General features: G+C 42.5%; 1 protein-coding gene and 1 non-coding gene across 3 annotated transcripts; one reads left to right on the plus strand and one right to left on the minus strand.

Moving 5' to 3' along the window:
• Positions 1 to 453: 453 nt before the first annotated feature.
• On the minus strand, positions 454 to 11,327 carry TUBAL3 (tubulin alpha like 3). Of its 2 annotated transcripts, XM_027559523.1 has the most exons (4): positions 11,167 to 11,327; positions 4,952 to 5,195; positions 4,097 to 4,245; positions 454 to 2,192 (listed from the first exon to the last, which is right to left on the minus strand). In XM_027559523.1, the coding sequence occupies exons 1-4, from the start codon at positions 11,167 to 11,169 to the stop codon at positions 1,248 to 1,250; spliced, it is 1,341 nt and encodes a 446-aa protein (XP_027415324.1). In that variant the 5' UTR covers positions 11,170 to 11,327; the 3' UTR covers positions 454 to 1,247. The 2 variants fall into 2 exon arrangements, with proteins under 2 accessions (XP_027415324.1, XP_027415323.1); XM_027559522.1 differs by lacking the exon at positions 11,167 to 11,327 and having other exon boundaries at positions 4,952 to 6,310.
• TRNAC-ACA lies at positions 7,148 to 7,219 on the plus strand. The gene has a single exon. It is a non-coding gene; the product is annotated as a tRNA-Cys (tRNA).
• Positions 11,328 to 14,769: the final 3,442 nt, after the last annotated feature.

Genomic DNA, 14,769 nt, shown 5'->3' on the forward strand with positions numbered 1-14,769 from the left:
ACATCGACGCATGACTACTGAAAAAACCATAGCCTTGACCAGATGGGCCTTTGTTGGCAAAGTAATGTCTCTGCTTTTTAATATGCTATCTAGGTTGGTCATAGCTTTTCTTCCATGGAGCAAGCATCTTTTAATTTCATGGCTGCAGTCACCATCTGCTATGATTTTGGAGCCCAAGAAAATAAAGTCTCTCACTGTTTCCACTGTTTCCCCACCTATTTGCCATGAAGTGATGGGACTGGATGCCATGATCTTAGTTTTCTGAATGTTGAGTTTTAAGCCAACTTTTTCACTCTCCTCTTTCACTTTCATCAAGAGGCTCTTTAGTTCTTCTTCACTTTCTGCCATAAGGGTGGTGTCATCTGCGTATCTGAGGATATTGATATTTCTCCAGGAAATCTTGATTCCAGCTTGTGCTTCATGCAGGCCAGCATTTTGCATGAGGTATGCTGCATATAAGTTAAATAAGCAGGGTGACAATACACAGCCTTGATGTAATCCTTTCCCAATTTGGAACCAGCCTAATAAAAGTTCAAATTACTACGTAAGATATTTACATGAAAAAATATATTTTATCAGTGAGTATTTTCAATATAGTGAGGAACTTCACAGTGTACCTTCACTCTCCCGGTATTCTGGATGAAAGTAAGTGAATTCCAAAGAGGCTATATGCAATAGGTGACACCTGAACTGGGTCCGAAGTTGGAATTATACCCCACAGTCATAGAAGGAAAGGAAAGAGAAAGTAGTGAGAAGAAAGAATGAGAGAGGAGAGAGAGAAACAGAGAGAGAGAAGCAGTCAAGAGAGAGAAAAACGTGGGCAGGGGCAAGCTGTCTAGCTTGATTGGAGTGCGTGAGAACACGGTGAAAAGTATGTGTTTATACACATCATTTCTACCAAACTGCAGTCATTCTCCTCTGTGGCAACAACAGTGTGAGCTGAAAACAGGCAAAGTGGTACATTGTTGGTATTTTATTTGTTTAATTATTTATTTTCCACGACATGTGGGATCTTCCCAGATCTGGAATCAAGCCCATGTCCCCTGCATTGGCTGGCGGATTCTTAACCACTGGACTACCAGGGAAGTCTGGCCTTACTGTTAATGTTGACCCCCATTTGACTGAACATGGAACTTGAGGTCTTTCTTGACTTAGTTTCCTTTTTCTTCTCATCGAGGGAACTCTAGCCTTGAAACATAAAGCGTGACACTTCAACTCAGCGTTCATTGTCACCGGTCAGATCTGCATCAGAGACTTCTCCCCATTTCCTCGTAATCCTTCTCTAGGACCGCCAAGTCCTCCCTGGCCTCTGCAAACTCACCTTCCTCCATGCCCTCCCTGATATACCAGTGCAGAAACGCCCTCTTAGCGAACATGAGATCAAACTTGTGGCCCAGACGGGCCCAGGCCTCTGCAACCGCCGTGCTGTTGCTCAGCATACAGACTGCCCGCTGGACCTCGGCCAGGTCCCCTCCTGGCACCTCTCGGGGGGGTCGATCATTGATGCCCACCTTGAATCCAGTCGGACACCAGTCTACAAACTGAATAGAGTTCCTCAACTTTGTGGCCGCAATCGCCGCGTTCACCTCCTTGGGGACCACATCCCCTCTGTAGAGCAGGCAACAGGCCACGTACTTCCCCAGGCGAGGGTCACACCTGACTAGCTGGTGGGAGGGCTCAAAGCATGCAGCTGTGATGTCTGACACAGAGGGCTCCTTGTGGTGGGTGCTGTCGGCAGACAGGATGGGGGCGAAGCTGGTCACTGGGAAGTGTATCCGCGGGTAAGGCACCAGGTTGGTCTGGAATTCGATCAGGTCCACATTCAGGATGCCTTCAAACCGGAGGGAGGCAGTGATGGAAGATGCTGCCTGGCTGATCAGCCTGTTGATGCTGGCATAAGAGGGCCGTTCAAGGTCAAGTTTGCCATGACAGATGTTGTAGATGGCCTCGTTGTCCACCAGGAAGGTACAGTCCACGTGCTCTATGGTGGGGTGGGTGGTGAGGATGGAGTTGTAAGGCTCCACTACAGCGGTTGAGATCCTAGGGGCTGGGTAGACGGAGAAGTCCAATTTAGTCTTCCCACTGTATTCTACGGAGAGCTGCTCCAACAAGAGAGACGTAAATCCCGACCCAGTGCCTCCTCCAAAGCTTCGGAAGATGAGAAACCCCTGAAGCCCACTGCAGTGTTCCGCCTGGGGAAAGTATTCATAAATAAGAAATGAGAATTCAGCCAAATAAACCTAGAAGCAGTGGTAACTGTGGGACACAGCCAGTACCCAAAAACAGAAAGTTCTGGTTTACCATTGTTATCACCATCACAAACATGTTTACTTTGAAACATACTTGAGCGGTTACTTCCGGAGTGGGGGAAATCCTTTAGAGTTTTGCTATAAGCTGGGCATAAACATTCAACTGTCTTTTGCTACCCTCTATGAATGTACATGTATATGAGCTAAAGTATATGTATATGAGTATATAAGTATATATGTGAGCTAAAGTAAGGTGTTTATCAATAATGAAGAAAATGACAAGCAAAATACTGAAGCAATATAGTTCCCCACCACCACCCCTCAGTAGATGAAATATCTGTCATTTTTGTACCCAATCTACTGTGCTGATGTGAAAAAAGCATCATATTCCCTAATGATGATGCCAAACACCAAAATATTTACTAGACAGAGGATTCTCCAGACAGGATTTTAAAGAAGAATTCACTGTCAGTAAATAGAGGAACTGATCTCCAGGGAGGACGTGCCTCCTGTTAACTTTACAACTCATGGTCACTATTGGAAAATGACAAGTTTTAGAGGGAAGTCTCTGGTAACCAGACAAGTCATGAGTCGGCAGAAGCAAGAGTAGACGGTGGCTAGTCGTTTAAAAGAAGGAAATCCTGCCGTTTGCGACAACGTGGATGGACTTCAGGGGCGATTAAGCAAAGTGAAATAAGTCAGACAGAGAAAGACAAATATTGAATCATCTCACTGACATGTGGAATCGAAAAAGGCCAAACTCATAGAAACAGAGAGTAGAATAGTAGTTGCTGGGGTGGGGTGGGGTGGGGGGGCATGAAGGAGAAAGGGGAGATGCTGGTGGTCAGAGGGCATAAACTTCCAGTTATAAGATTAATAAGTTCCGGGGGTTTAACGTACAGCATAGTGACTGTAGTTAACAGCACTGTATAGTACACTTGAACGCTACTAAGAGAAGAGATCTTTTTTTTTTTAAAGGTTTTTTTTAACGTGAACCATTTTAAAGTCTTTATTGAATTTGTTACAATATTACTTCCATTTTATGTTTTGGGCTTTTTTGCCTGAGAGGCATGTGAGATCTTAGCTCCCTGAGAAGGGATCAAACCCCATCCCCTGCATTGGAAGGTGAAGTCCAGTGGTTACACTAAACTGCGAGGGAAGCGAGAATAGATCTTAAATGCTGTCACCACACACAAAAAAGGTAATTATGTGAGGGTTGGATGTCTTAAGTATCCTGATGGTGATGATCATTTGATAATATATATGTATATTTGATAATAGGAATTAAATCATCTTGTTGTACACCTTAAATTTACACAGTGTTTCCCTGGTGGCTCGGATGGTGAAGAATCTGCCTGCAGTGTGGGAGACCTGGGTTCAATCCCTGGGTTGGGAAGATCCCCCAGAGAAGGGAATGGCAACTCACTCCAGTGTTCTTGCCTGGAGAATTCCATGGACAGAAGAGCCTGGTGGGCTACAGTCCATGGGGTTGCAAAGAGTCAGACACGACTGAGCAACTAAGACACTCTACTCCATATGTCAATTATATCTCAATAAAGCAGGGGGGGATAAAATAAAACATTTCTTCATGCATGGGAAAAGGAAAAAGAAACAAAGGAGTTGACCAGGCCCGTGGGGTAAGTGTGAGGCTTCTCCCCTCTCTAGTAAGGAAGGTTGGCAGTGCCAGCATCAGGACCAACCCAGCTCTGAGCATGCTCATGTCCGGGAGGCTTCACGGTAGAAGCTGGGTGATGGAGGGGAGGGAGAAAGTGCTGGTGCTGGCTAGGTGGGCCCCCAGGGACCCCGGGCACTCTGAATGGCCCCGGAAGGAGAAGGGAGCCACTTGCCAGCTTGCGGATCCTCTCCAGCACCAAGTCGAGGATCTCCGGCCCCACAGAGTAGCGCCCTCGGGCGTAGTTGTTCGCAGCGTCTTCTTTTCCACTGACGAGCTGCTCAGAGTGGAAGAGTGAGCGGTAGCTGCCTGCACGCACCCCGTCTGCAGACAGGAAAGGAGGTCAGTGCAACCCACACCATCCCACCCCTAATTTGTGCACAGCCCCCTTTCTCTCCACCAATATCATAGAAAGAAATGAATTTAAACTGCCCAATTGGCTTTTTCAGTCTAGGAAAAGGTGTAATTATTCCCACGTAAATGGAAAGCACCTTTTTCCATCATCCCACCCTTTATTAGTTTATCGGGGCTGCCCTAACAAATTACAACAATCTTGGTGGCTTAAAATGGGGGAGGTTGGGCTTCCCTGGTGGTGCAGTGGATAAGAATCCTCCTGCCAATGCAGGAGATACAGGTTCCATCCCTGGTCCAGGAGGATTCCACATGTCACAGAGCAACTGAGCCCATGCACCACAGCTAGAGAGTAGCCCCCACTCACCGCAATGAGAGAAAGCCTGAGCACAGCAACAAAGACCCAGCACAGCCAAAAATAAAATAAATTAATTTACAAACAAAACCAAGGGAGTCTTATGGTCTCATAGTTCAGGAGGCCAGAAGTTCAATGTCCAGGCATTGGTGGGGTTGGCTTCTTCTGGAGGTTCTGCTGGAGAAACTGCCCCCTGCCTCTCTTCCAGCTCCTGGTGACTGTGGACAGTTCTTGGAGTTCCCAGGCCCACAGCTAGTCATGCCAGTCTCTGTACTTGTTTGTTTGGGTTGTGGACCCAGTTAAGCACATGGGAACGTACATTACCTACGACAGTAGGCTCCAGGTCCATGAAGAGTGCTCTGGGCACATACTTCCCAGCTCTGGTCTCACAAAAGAAGGAATCAAAAGATGCACGAGTGGGCTCTGTTTTAGCAGGTGCCAGCAGATCCTGACCACCATCGAGAACAACACCATCTGGCTGGATTCCGTGTTCCAGGCAATAGAGCTCCCAGCAAGCACCCCCAATCTGGACACCGGCTTGGCCAATGTGGATAGACAGGCACTCCCTCTGAAATGAGCCATAGTAAGAAGTTACAACTGTGTGCATCTTCCTAACGTGACAACATGAACTACATCACTCAGCATGTCTGCTCATGACTGACAGAAACCAGGCTAGCCTATGCCAGCAAGAGAACTTGATGATAAGGCTAATGAAAGCTGTGTCATGGAAACCAAAAACCAGGGTACGGGTAAGCTTCAGGAATGATTGAACTGGACTTCCCTTGCTATCCAGAGGTTAAGACTCCACACTTCCATTGCAGGGGTCATGGGTTCTATCCCTGGTTAGAGAACTAAGATCCTATATGCTGTGTGATGCAGCCAAAAAAAAAAAAAAGAAAAGGAACAAGGGAATCAAGGACTCTAGTTCAAGGAACATAAATTAAGCACCTATTGTATGATGAGCTAAGAAGGAGTTAAGACATACTATATATGAATAAAATCAAGCTTACTCACCCAGAAAAAAATTTGTTATTAGAAAGGAATAAAACCAAAATTGATGTACAGCCTGATACATATTAAAACCCACTGCAGTAAATTAAAGATGTTATCATTTCATATCTTGAGATTTCACTTTTCTTATGTGCTCTAAATAAAAAAGGATGTGCTAAGCTTAAAAGTAGAGCAAATTTCACCAAGGAAACAGGCTAGAGATTTAACAACCCCAAAATACAAAAACTCCATATCATAATAGGCAAAAATGTTGATGTATATAAAAAGGATTTATGTATAACCCTTCACATATAAGAGCTATGTATAAGGCAATTTTATATACATCATTTTTAAAATACTTGAGATATCTATTAGAAAAATGGGCAAATGACATAAGCGAATGAATTACAAAAGAAAGAATCCAAAATGGAAAGATTTAGGCAGAGTGGCATTCACGGCACCATTATTTGCAAGGGTAAAAACCAAGAACCAACATAGTTAACCATTCACTTTTTGGTGGCATTTAAAGGAAAATAGTACAATGGTATGTTATGCAAACTTTTATATTTACCCCCCCAAAAAAACCTGTATGACATAGGAAATGCTTATGTTAAAATGTTGAATGAAAAGCATATGTTATGTAATTTATATAAAGTATGATGTCAGATACATTTAAAAATGAGCTTGCTGCTGCTGCTGCTAAGTCGCTTCAGTCGTGTCCGACTCTGAGCGACCCCATAGACGGCAGCCCACCAGGCTCCGCCATCCCTGGGATTCTCCAGGCAAGAACACTGGAGTGGGTTGCCATTTCCTTCTCCAATGGATGATAGTGAAAAGTGAACGTGAAGTCGCTCAGCCATGTCCGACTCTTCGAAACCCCCATGAACTGCAGCCCACCAGGCTCCTCCGTCCATGGGATTTTCCAGGCAAGAGTACTGGAGTGGGGTGCCATTGTCTTCTTGCTGCTGCTGCTGCTGCTAAGTCGCTTCAGTCATGTCCAACTCTGTGCGACCCTGTAGACGGCAGCCCACCAGGCTCCCCCGTCCCTGGGATTCTCCAGGCAAGAATACTGGAGTGGGTTGCCATTCCTCCTCCAATGCATGAAAGTGGAGAGTGAAAGTGAAGTCGCTCAGTCATGTCCAACTCTTAGCGACCCCATGGACTGCAGCCCACCAGGCTCCTCTGTCCATGGGATTTTCCAGGCAAGAGTACTGGAGTGGGGTGCCATTGTCTTCTCCGATTGCCTTCTTACTCAGCATAAAAAAAGAATGAAATTATGCCATGTGGAACAACATGGATGGACCTGGAGATGATCATATGAACTGAAGTAAGTCAGACAGAGAAAGACAAATATCATATGATATCACTTATATGTGAAATCTAAAATATGATAAAAATGAACTTATTTACAAAATGGAAACAGATCACAGACATACAAAACAAACCTACGGTTACCAAAGGGAAAGTGGGGAGGGATAAATTAGCAGTTTGGGATTAAAATACACACACTACTATATATAAAATAAGACTTCCCTGGTGGCTTAGACGGTAAAGCGTCTGTCTACAATGCAGGAGACCCAGGTTCAATCCCTGGGTAGGGAAGATCCACTGGAGAAGGAAATGGCAATCCACTCCAGTACTATTGCCTGGAAAGTCCCATGGACAGAGGAGCGTGGTAGGCTACCGTCGGACACGACTGAGCGACTTCACTTACTCATATATAAAATAGGTAAACAACAAGGTCCTATTGTATGGCACAAGGAACTATATTCAATGTTCTGTGCTTAGTCACTCAGTCATGTCCAACTCTTTGCAATCCCATGGACTATAGCCTACCAGGCTCCTCTGCCCATGGGGATTCTCCTGGCAAGAATACTAGAGTGGGTTGCCATGCCCTCCTCCAGGGGATCTTCCCAACCCAGTGATTGAACCCAGGTTTCCTGCACTGCAGGCAGATTCTTTACTATCTGAGCCTGTAATAAACCATAATAGAAAAGAATATGAAAGAGTATATACATACATATACTTCAATAAAAATAAATAAATGAAGTAAAATAAAAATAAGCATAGAAAAAAGTCTTAAAAATGCATAAAAACATTAACTCTAGTTATATCTAGGGAGAATTTTTTATCCTCTTTAAACGTACCTATTTTCATTTCCATTGGCCTCCCCTTCCTCTCCCACTTTTAAATCACCATTCACTTCTTTTTTTTTTTTTTTTAAGGCAAACAACTTTTTGTGGTAATTTAAGTATCTACTCACCTAAGAGGAGAAAAAGTTAAATCCTAAAAATCTAAAAGAACAGCAATTGCTGGCTTTAGTATCATTGTGTTCCGATTGCCAATTGTCATGGAACAAGTCTGTGCAGAAGGGTAAGAGGTCTATTTGCTGCAATATCAGGACCCTTCAGGCTGTCTGTCCGATCCACTAATAGGCAACTCTGCCCTCGTCTGTCTGTCCATGGCTGCACTTTGCCAAGGTCTGAGTTATTGTTCAGTCCAACTCTTTGTGACTCCATCGGCTGCAGCATGCCAGGCTTCCCAGATGCCACTATCTCCCAGAATTTGCTCAGATTCATGTCCATTAAGTCAGTGATGCTATCCAACCATCTCATCCTCTGCCATCCCCTTCTCCTCCTGCCTTCAATTTTTGCCAGCATGGGCATCTTTTCTAATGAGTCGACTCATCGCATCAGGTGTCCAAAGTATTGGAGCATCAGCATCAGTCCATCCAATGAATATTCAGGACTGATTTCCTTTACGATTGACTGGTTTGATCTCTTTGCAGTTCAGGGGACTCTCAAGAGTCTTCTCCAGCACCACAGTTCAAAAGCACCAATTCTTCGGTGCTCAGCCTTCTGTATGGTCCAACTCTCACATCCGTACATGACTACTGGAACAACCATAGTTTTGACTCTACAAACCTTTGCCAGCAAAGTGATGTCTTTGCTTTTTAATATGCTGTCTGGGTTTGTCATAGCTCTCCTTCCAAGGAGCAAGAATCTTTTAATTTCATGGCTGCTGTCACTATCCAAAGTGACTGAGACTGGACCACAAAAAGACACTAGCTGGAGGTTGGGGGTAGTTTGTCTGGCTGGTCACACCCCCATCATCTGACCTGGACTCTGTTCCTGCTTAGCTGCACAAACCCTGTACTTTGCCTCTCTGAGTCATGTGGCCTAACAGTGCTTTATCAGGAATTCAAGTGCACAAATCGAGTAGAACTTCCCTCTTGTCGTTTTTCTGTGCCACCATGTCTCTCACAACAAAAGCAGTGAACTTCACTTAGTATCAACCAATTTTTCCAATCTCTTTCTGGCACAGGAAAGCCTAAACAGCACATTCCATCAACAGCCTCCTCACACCCCATCTGCAAAGCACAGCTTTCTCCTCTCCCCTCAGGAAGAACTCAAGATGATCTCAGTACATCAGCTACTGTAATCAGATCAAAACTTACCTACATCTCAAGATTCAGGTACAAACTTGAAAGCAGTGGGGGTGGGGTGGAGGTTTGTTGTTTCTACATCATTAAAACCACTTACATGTGGACTTCTCTCACAACCTCCTCCCCTGGCTGTTTTTTACCCAGTCCACCAGTCCACAGGGCACTTGTCTTAATTATTCACAGTAAAAGTAAACACCAACATGGAAAAAAATCACTGCTCTTCATGGGGACTATTCCCCTGTGTGATGCAGACATCGGAGTGAGACTGAGCCTTTTGAACTTAGCAAGAATACTTGGCCCAAGAAGGACAAATCTTGCCCATACTGGTTGCAGAAGCAGCCGAGTTTATCTCATAACTATGTCCCTAGGGACAGAAGGCTATCTCGACCTTATTCTTCTCTTAGCCTCTTCCTCCTTTCCAAACTATCTGTTAAAATGATCACACTATTTAAACAAACAAACAAAAAAAAAATGCCCACAGAATATCAGTAGTGATGTCCAAGCACTAATAAATGCAGCTTTAAAGCTTACTGGAATTATTGGGACAGCACAATTTTCTAATTACTTTTTATTTTGAGATAAATATGAATTGTAGATTCATGGATCGCTCACCCATTTTTCCACAGTGGAAATATCTTGCAGGGTCACACCCAGAATATCAAAATTGATACAGTAAAAACACAGTGGGTTTCCAATGCAGCAAGCACTCCTCATGTAGAAAGGCAAAATTTTTCAGATCAAAACAATATAAAACAAACATCCTTAAATTTGGAGAGAGTGTCCAACAGGGAGAGATGATAAAAGATGAAAAAAAAAAGCAAAAAGCAGTTTGAATGCTTGCTTCCATTGAAGAATTAAAAAATTCTAAGATACTAAAATTTACTGTGACTGGAACATAAGAGATTACACTGTTGGTGGGAACGTAAATTGGTCCAGCCACTGTGTAAAACTAAAAATAGAACTACCACTTAATCCGCAATTTGACTCCTTGTATTCCAAAAAAACAAAAACACTGAAAAGACACACGCACCTCAGTGTTCGTAGCACCGCTATTAACAATAGCCAAAAAATGAAAGCAAACTAAATATCCGTTGAAGATGACTGGGCAAAGAAGAAGCGGTATGATACAGTGGAATATTACTCAGCTATTAAAAAGAACAAATGTTTGCAATTTGCAGTAAACTAGATGGACCTGAAGTGTATTATAAAGTCAGACAAAGATTACATGTTATCACTTATATATGGAATCTAAAAAAAAATAAGCAAATGAATATAATAACAGAAACAGACTCACAAAGAGAACAAACTACTGATTACCAGTGGGGAGAGGGATGGATGGAGGTTCAAGACAGGGGTGGAGATTAAGAAGTACAAGCTATTATGTACAAAGAATAAGCTGCGAGGATATAGTACACAACACAGGGAATACAGCCAATATGCCACAGCAATTATACATGGAGTATGACCTTTGAAAATTATGAATCACTATACTATATACCTGTAATTTATATAATAGTGTAAGCAACTATATGTCAACTAAAGAAAGAGAGAATGAAAGGAAAGTGGATCTTAAAAGGTGGTCTCCAAACAGAATTATTGTTAAGTGTGTATTAATTATTGTCCACAAAGAACTACACTCAAGAGAGAATAAGACAGAGGTCCCTGTACTTCACCTGGCCACGCATTTGTGAGCTTAGCAAGAGCAACCTAGGTCTAAAGTCCCCAGAAACTTTGAAAGCGTAACTAAAAACGAAGCTACTGATTCCTACTGAAAGATCAGCACACTCACTCTAAAGCAAATGTAAAAACTAAAGAAAGAAGATCTTGGCTCAGTGCTTCCATTGAAGGCAAATCAATGAAGCTTTTCCCAAAAATAGCAGAATTATAGATGAACAGGTGAAAGTCAGAGTAGATTTAAATCTGATCCAAACACAGATATTGAAAGAAACAAATGTCTCTTTAAATATTTTGTCTCTTGTAGGAAGAATCTATGAAGAATTGTTTGGTGGGGAAAAGCTGCGAGGATATAGTATGATATAGTATGATAGGATATAAAGACACAGGATGAGTAAAGTTTGCTATAACTATTGACAGCAGCACTTACCATGCTGATCTGAAGGTGCCCCACTGCCCGTGGTAATGACAGGAGGCACCAGCCCAGGTAAGCTTTATCACAGGGCAGGAAATGACCCCACCTGAGGGCTGCACACTTAAAGCAGCACAGCCTCTTTTCAGTTTTTCACTTTTCTGGGATCAAAGGAGGTGTGACAGGCCTGCCTGAGTCTGCTGGGATAAAATCTGTGCACAACCACTGATGAATTTGCTAAACTTTATCCAAATCTGCTTCTAACATATACCTAGGTTGAAAATAACAAATGTCTTTTAAAAAAAAAAACCCTCCTCTCATATTAAGAATGTATGACAACCGATGAATGTTTCACTTGGTAAGTAGTTTTACAAAAACACTGTTTGATTTTTTTTTCCTCTTTACTCCTTAACTTTACTTTCTAATTCATCACATTTGTATCTGTTACTGCCTCTTTGAATCCTGTTTTTGAATTTTTAATTGAAGGTAATTGCTTTACAATGTGTTGGTTTTAGAATGATTAATTTATACATTAATTTATATTAGTATACTAGTTGCTGAATATACGTAATATCAACCTACACAGTGATCGATGTAATTGCATACAGCTGAAGATTCTGGAAATAATCTAGAAGGAAATCCCCCTAAATAGTATTTGTAAATTTATTGTTGTAAATCCATGATTAAAGGACTTTAGGTGACATTTAGGTCCAATTAAGGTAACAGGAAGATCTTCTCTGGGAGGGAAATCTAGTCTGATTATTACAAGAAAAATAATGAGAGAAAGAGGATTCAGGGAATGTTTGTCATGTATTCAGCACTGTCCTAGGCAGAGTAAGACATTCCATTTGGGAACGGGATTTAGCAAAAGAAAGTTGATCTCTTGTAGGATCAAGATGGTTCACCAGACTTTTCACATCTTTGAGTACCCAGCCCTCATACTAATCCACTATCCTCTGCTCTGTTTCTGCAGTACCTAGTAAAATTTGTCTCCTATTCATCACTTCCCTAGTGTGTAGCCAGGGCATCTTATAGCAGGAATTCAATAAACACTTGTGAGTAACTGAACAAAATAGTAGGTTACTAAGTGTCTAAAAATAGGAAAGGGAGGCTCTGCCTAAAATGACAGTATTCTGATTACTGATAAGAAACCCCTCCCCACTGAGAATCCCAGTCGACATCCTGGATTACCTCTCACTGTGGGAACTGATGATCACAAATCCCAAAGGACTGTTTCCTTTTACACCATCAAAGAGCTAAGGACAGATTCTAACTTCAGAAAATCTCAACTAAGTGCTAGGTTGAAAGGGTGAAATTGTTGTTTCTCTGAGTAAAAAGATCAAATGTCAGCAATTTCTTAGGTACCATTGACATCCCTGCATGTTCTGAAGCCCTGTCTGGGTGGGGACCAGCTTCCCAGATGACATTTCTGTACTGCTTTACTCAAACTGCTCCAAAGCAGTATAGAGATGATTCTTAGCTATCGGCTTCTTACTCTCTAACTTCTCATTCTTTCTACAACTAAAAACTATTTCAACATTTTGTACTAACCTATAAGGGAAAAGAATCTAAAAAGAAATATATAAAATATATACGGTATATATCCCTTTACCTGAATCACTCCTGTCCATTAACACAATATTGAAAATCAACTAAAGTTTAATTAAAAAAAAAAAAAACTTTTTTCCCTGTGTCATGATTCTAGTGCAAGTTCAGTCGCTCAGTCATGTCTGACTCTTTGCAACTCCATTGACTGCAGCATGCCAGGGTTCCCTGGCCATCACCAACTCCTGGAGTCTGCTCAAACTCATGTCCATTGAGTTGGTGATGCCATCCAACCATCTCATCCTCTGACTCCTCCTCCTGCCTTCAATCCTTCCCAGCATCAGGGTCTTTTGAAATGAGACAGTTCTTCACATCAGGTGGCCAAAGTACTAGAGCTTCAGCTTTATCATCAGTTCTTCCAATGAATATTCAGGACTGATTTCCTTTAGGTTTGACTGGTTTGATCTCCTTGCAGTCCAAGGGACTCTCAAGAGTCTTCAACATCACAGTTCAAAAGCACCAATTCTTCAGTGCTCAGCTTTCTTTATAGTGCAACTCTCACATCCATACATGACTATGGGAAAAACCATAGCTTTGACTAGATGGATCTTTGTTGGCAAAATAATGTTTCTGCTTTTTAATATACTGTCTAGGTTGGTCATAGCTTTTCTTCCAAGGAGCAAGTGAAAGTGAAAGTCTCTGTCCTGTCTGACTCTTTGCAACCCCATGGACTATACAGTCCATGGAATTCTCCAGGCCAGAATACTGCAGTGGGTAGCCTTTCCCTTCTCCAGGGGATCTTCCCAACCAAGGGATCGATCCCAGGTCTCCCCCATTGCAGATGGATTCTTTACCAGCTAAGACACAAGGAAAGCTCAAGAATACTGGAGTGGGTAGTCTATCCCTTCTCCAGCAGATCTTCCCGACCCAGGAATCAAACCAGGGTCTCTTGCATTGCAGGCAGATTCTTTACAAACTGAGCTATCCAGGAATCCCTCTCCAAGGAGCAATCATCTTTTAATTTCATGGCTGCAGTCACCATCTGCTATGATTTTAGAGCCCAAGAAAATAAAGTTTCTCACTGTTTCCACTGTTTCCCCATCTATTTGCCATGATGTGATGGAAGTGGATGCCATGATCTTAGTTTTCTGAATGTTGAGTTTTAAGCCAACATTGTACTTTCCTCTTTCACTTTCATCAAGAGGCTGTTTAGTTCTTCACTTTCTGCGATAAGAAATCTGTATGTGTCTGCGGTGTCATCCGCATATCTGAGGTTATTGATATTTCTCCCAGCAATCTTGATTCCAGCTTGTGCTTCATACAGCCTGGCATTTCGCATGATGTATGCTGCATATAAGTTAATTAAGCAGGGTGACAGTATGCAGCCTTGACGTACTCCTTTCCCGATTTGGAACCAGTCTGTTGTTCCATTGCCAGTTCTAACCATTGATTCTTGACCTGCATACAGATTTCTCAGGAGGCAGGTCAGGTGCTCTGGTATTCCCATTGCTTGAAAAATTTTCCACAGTTTCTTGTGATCCACACAATCGAAGGCTTTGGCATAGTCAATAAAGCAGATGTTTTTCTGGAACTCTTCTGCTTTTTCAATCATCCAATGGATGTTGGATATTTGATCTCTGGTTCCTCTACCTTTTCTAAATCCAGCTTGAACATCTGGGAGTTCATGGTTCACGTACTGCTGAAGCTGGGCTTGGAGAATTTTGAGCATTACTTTGCTAGCATGTGAGACGAGTACAATTGTGCAGTAGCTTGAGCATTCTTTGGCATTGCCTTTCTTTGGGATTGGAATGAAAACTGACCTTTTCCAGTCCTGTGGCCACTGCTGAGTTTTCTCAGTTTGCTGGCATATTGAGTGCAGCACTTTCACAGCATCATCTTTTAGGATTTGAAATAGCTCAACTGGGATTCCATCACCTCCACTAGCTTTGTTCATAGTGATGCTTCCTAAGGCCCACTTGACTTTGAATTCCAGGATGTCTGGCTCTAGGTGAGTGATCACACCATTGTGATTATCTGGGTCATGAAGATCTTTCTTGTATAGTTCTTCTGTGTATT

This window comes from Bos indicus x Bos taurus, chromosome 13 (genome assembly GCF_003369695.1).
Source record: "Bos indicus x Bos taurus breed Angus x Brahman F1 hybrid chromosome 13, Bos_hybrid_MaternalHap_v2.0, whole genome shotgun sequence".
In the NCBI taxonomy this organism is placed as follows: Eukaryota; Metazoa; Chordata; class Mammalia; order Artiodactyla; family Bovidae; genus Bos; species Bos indicus x Bos taurus.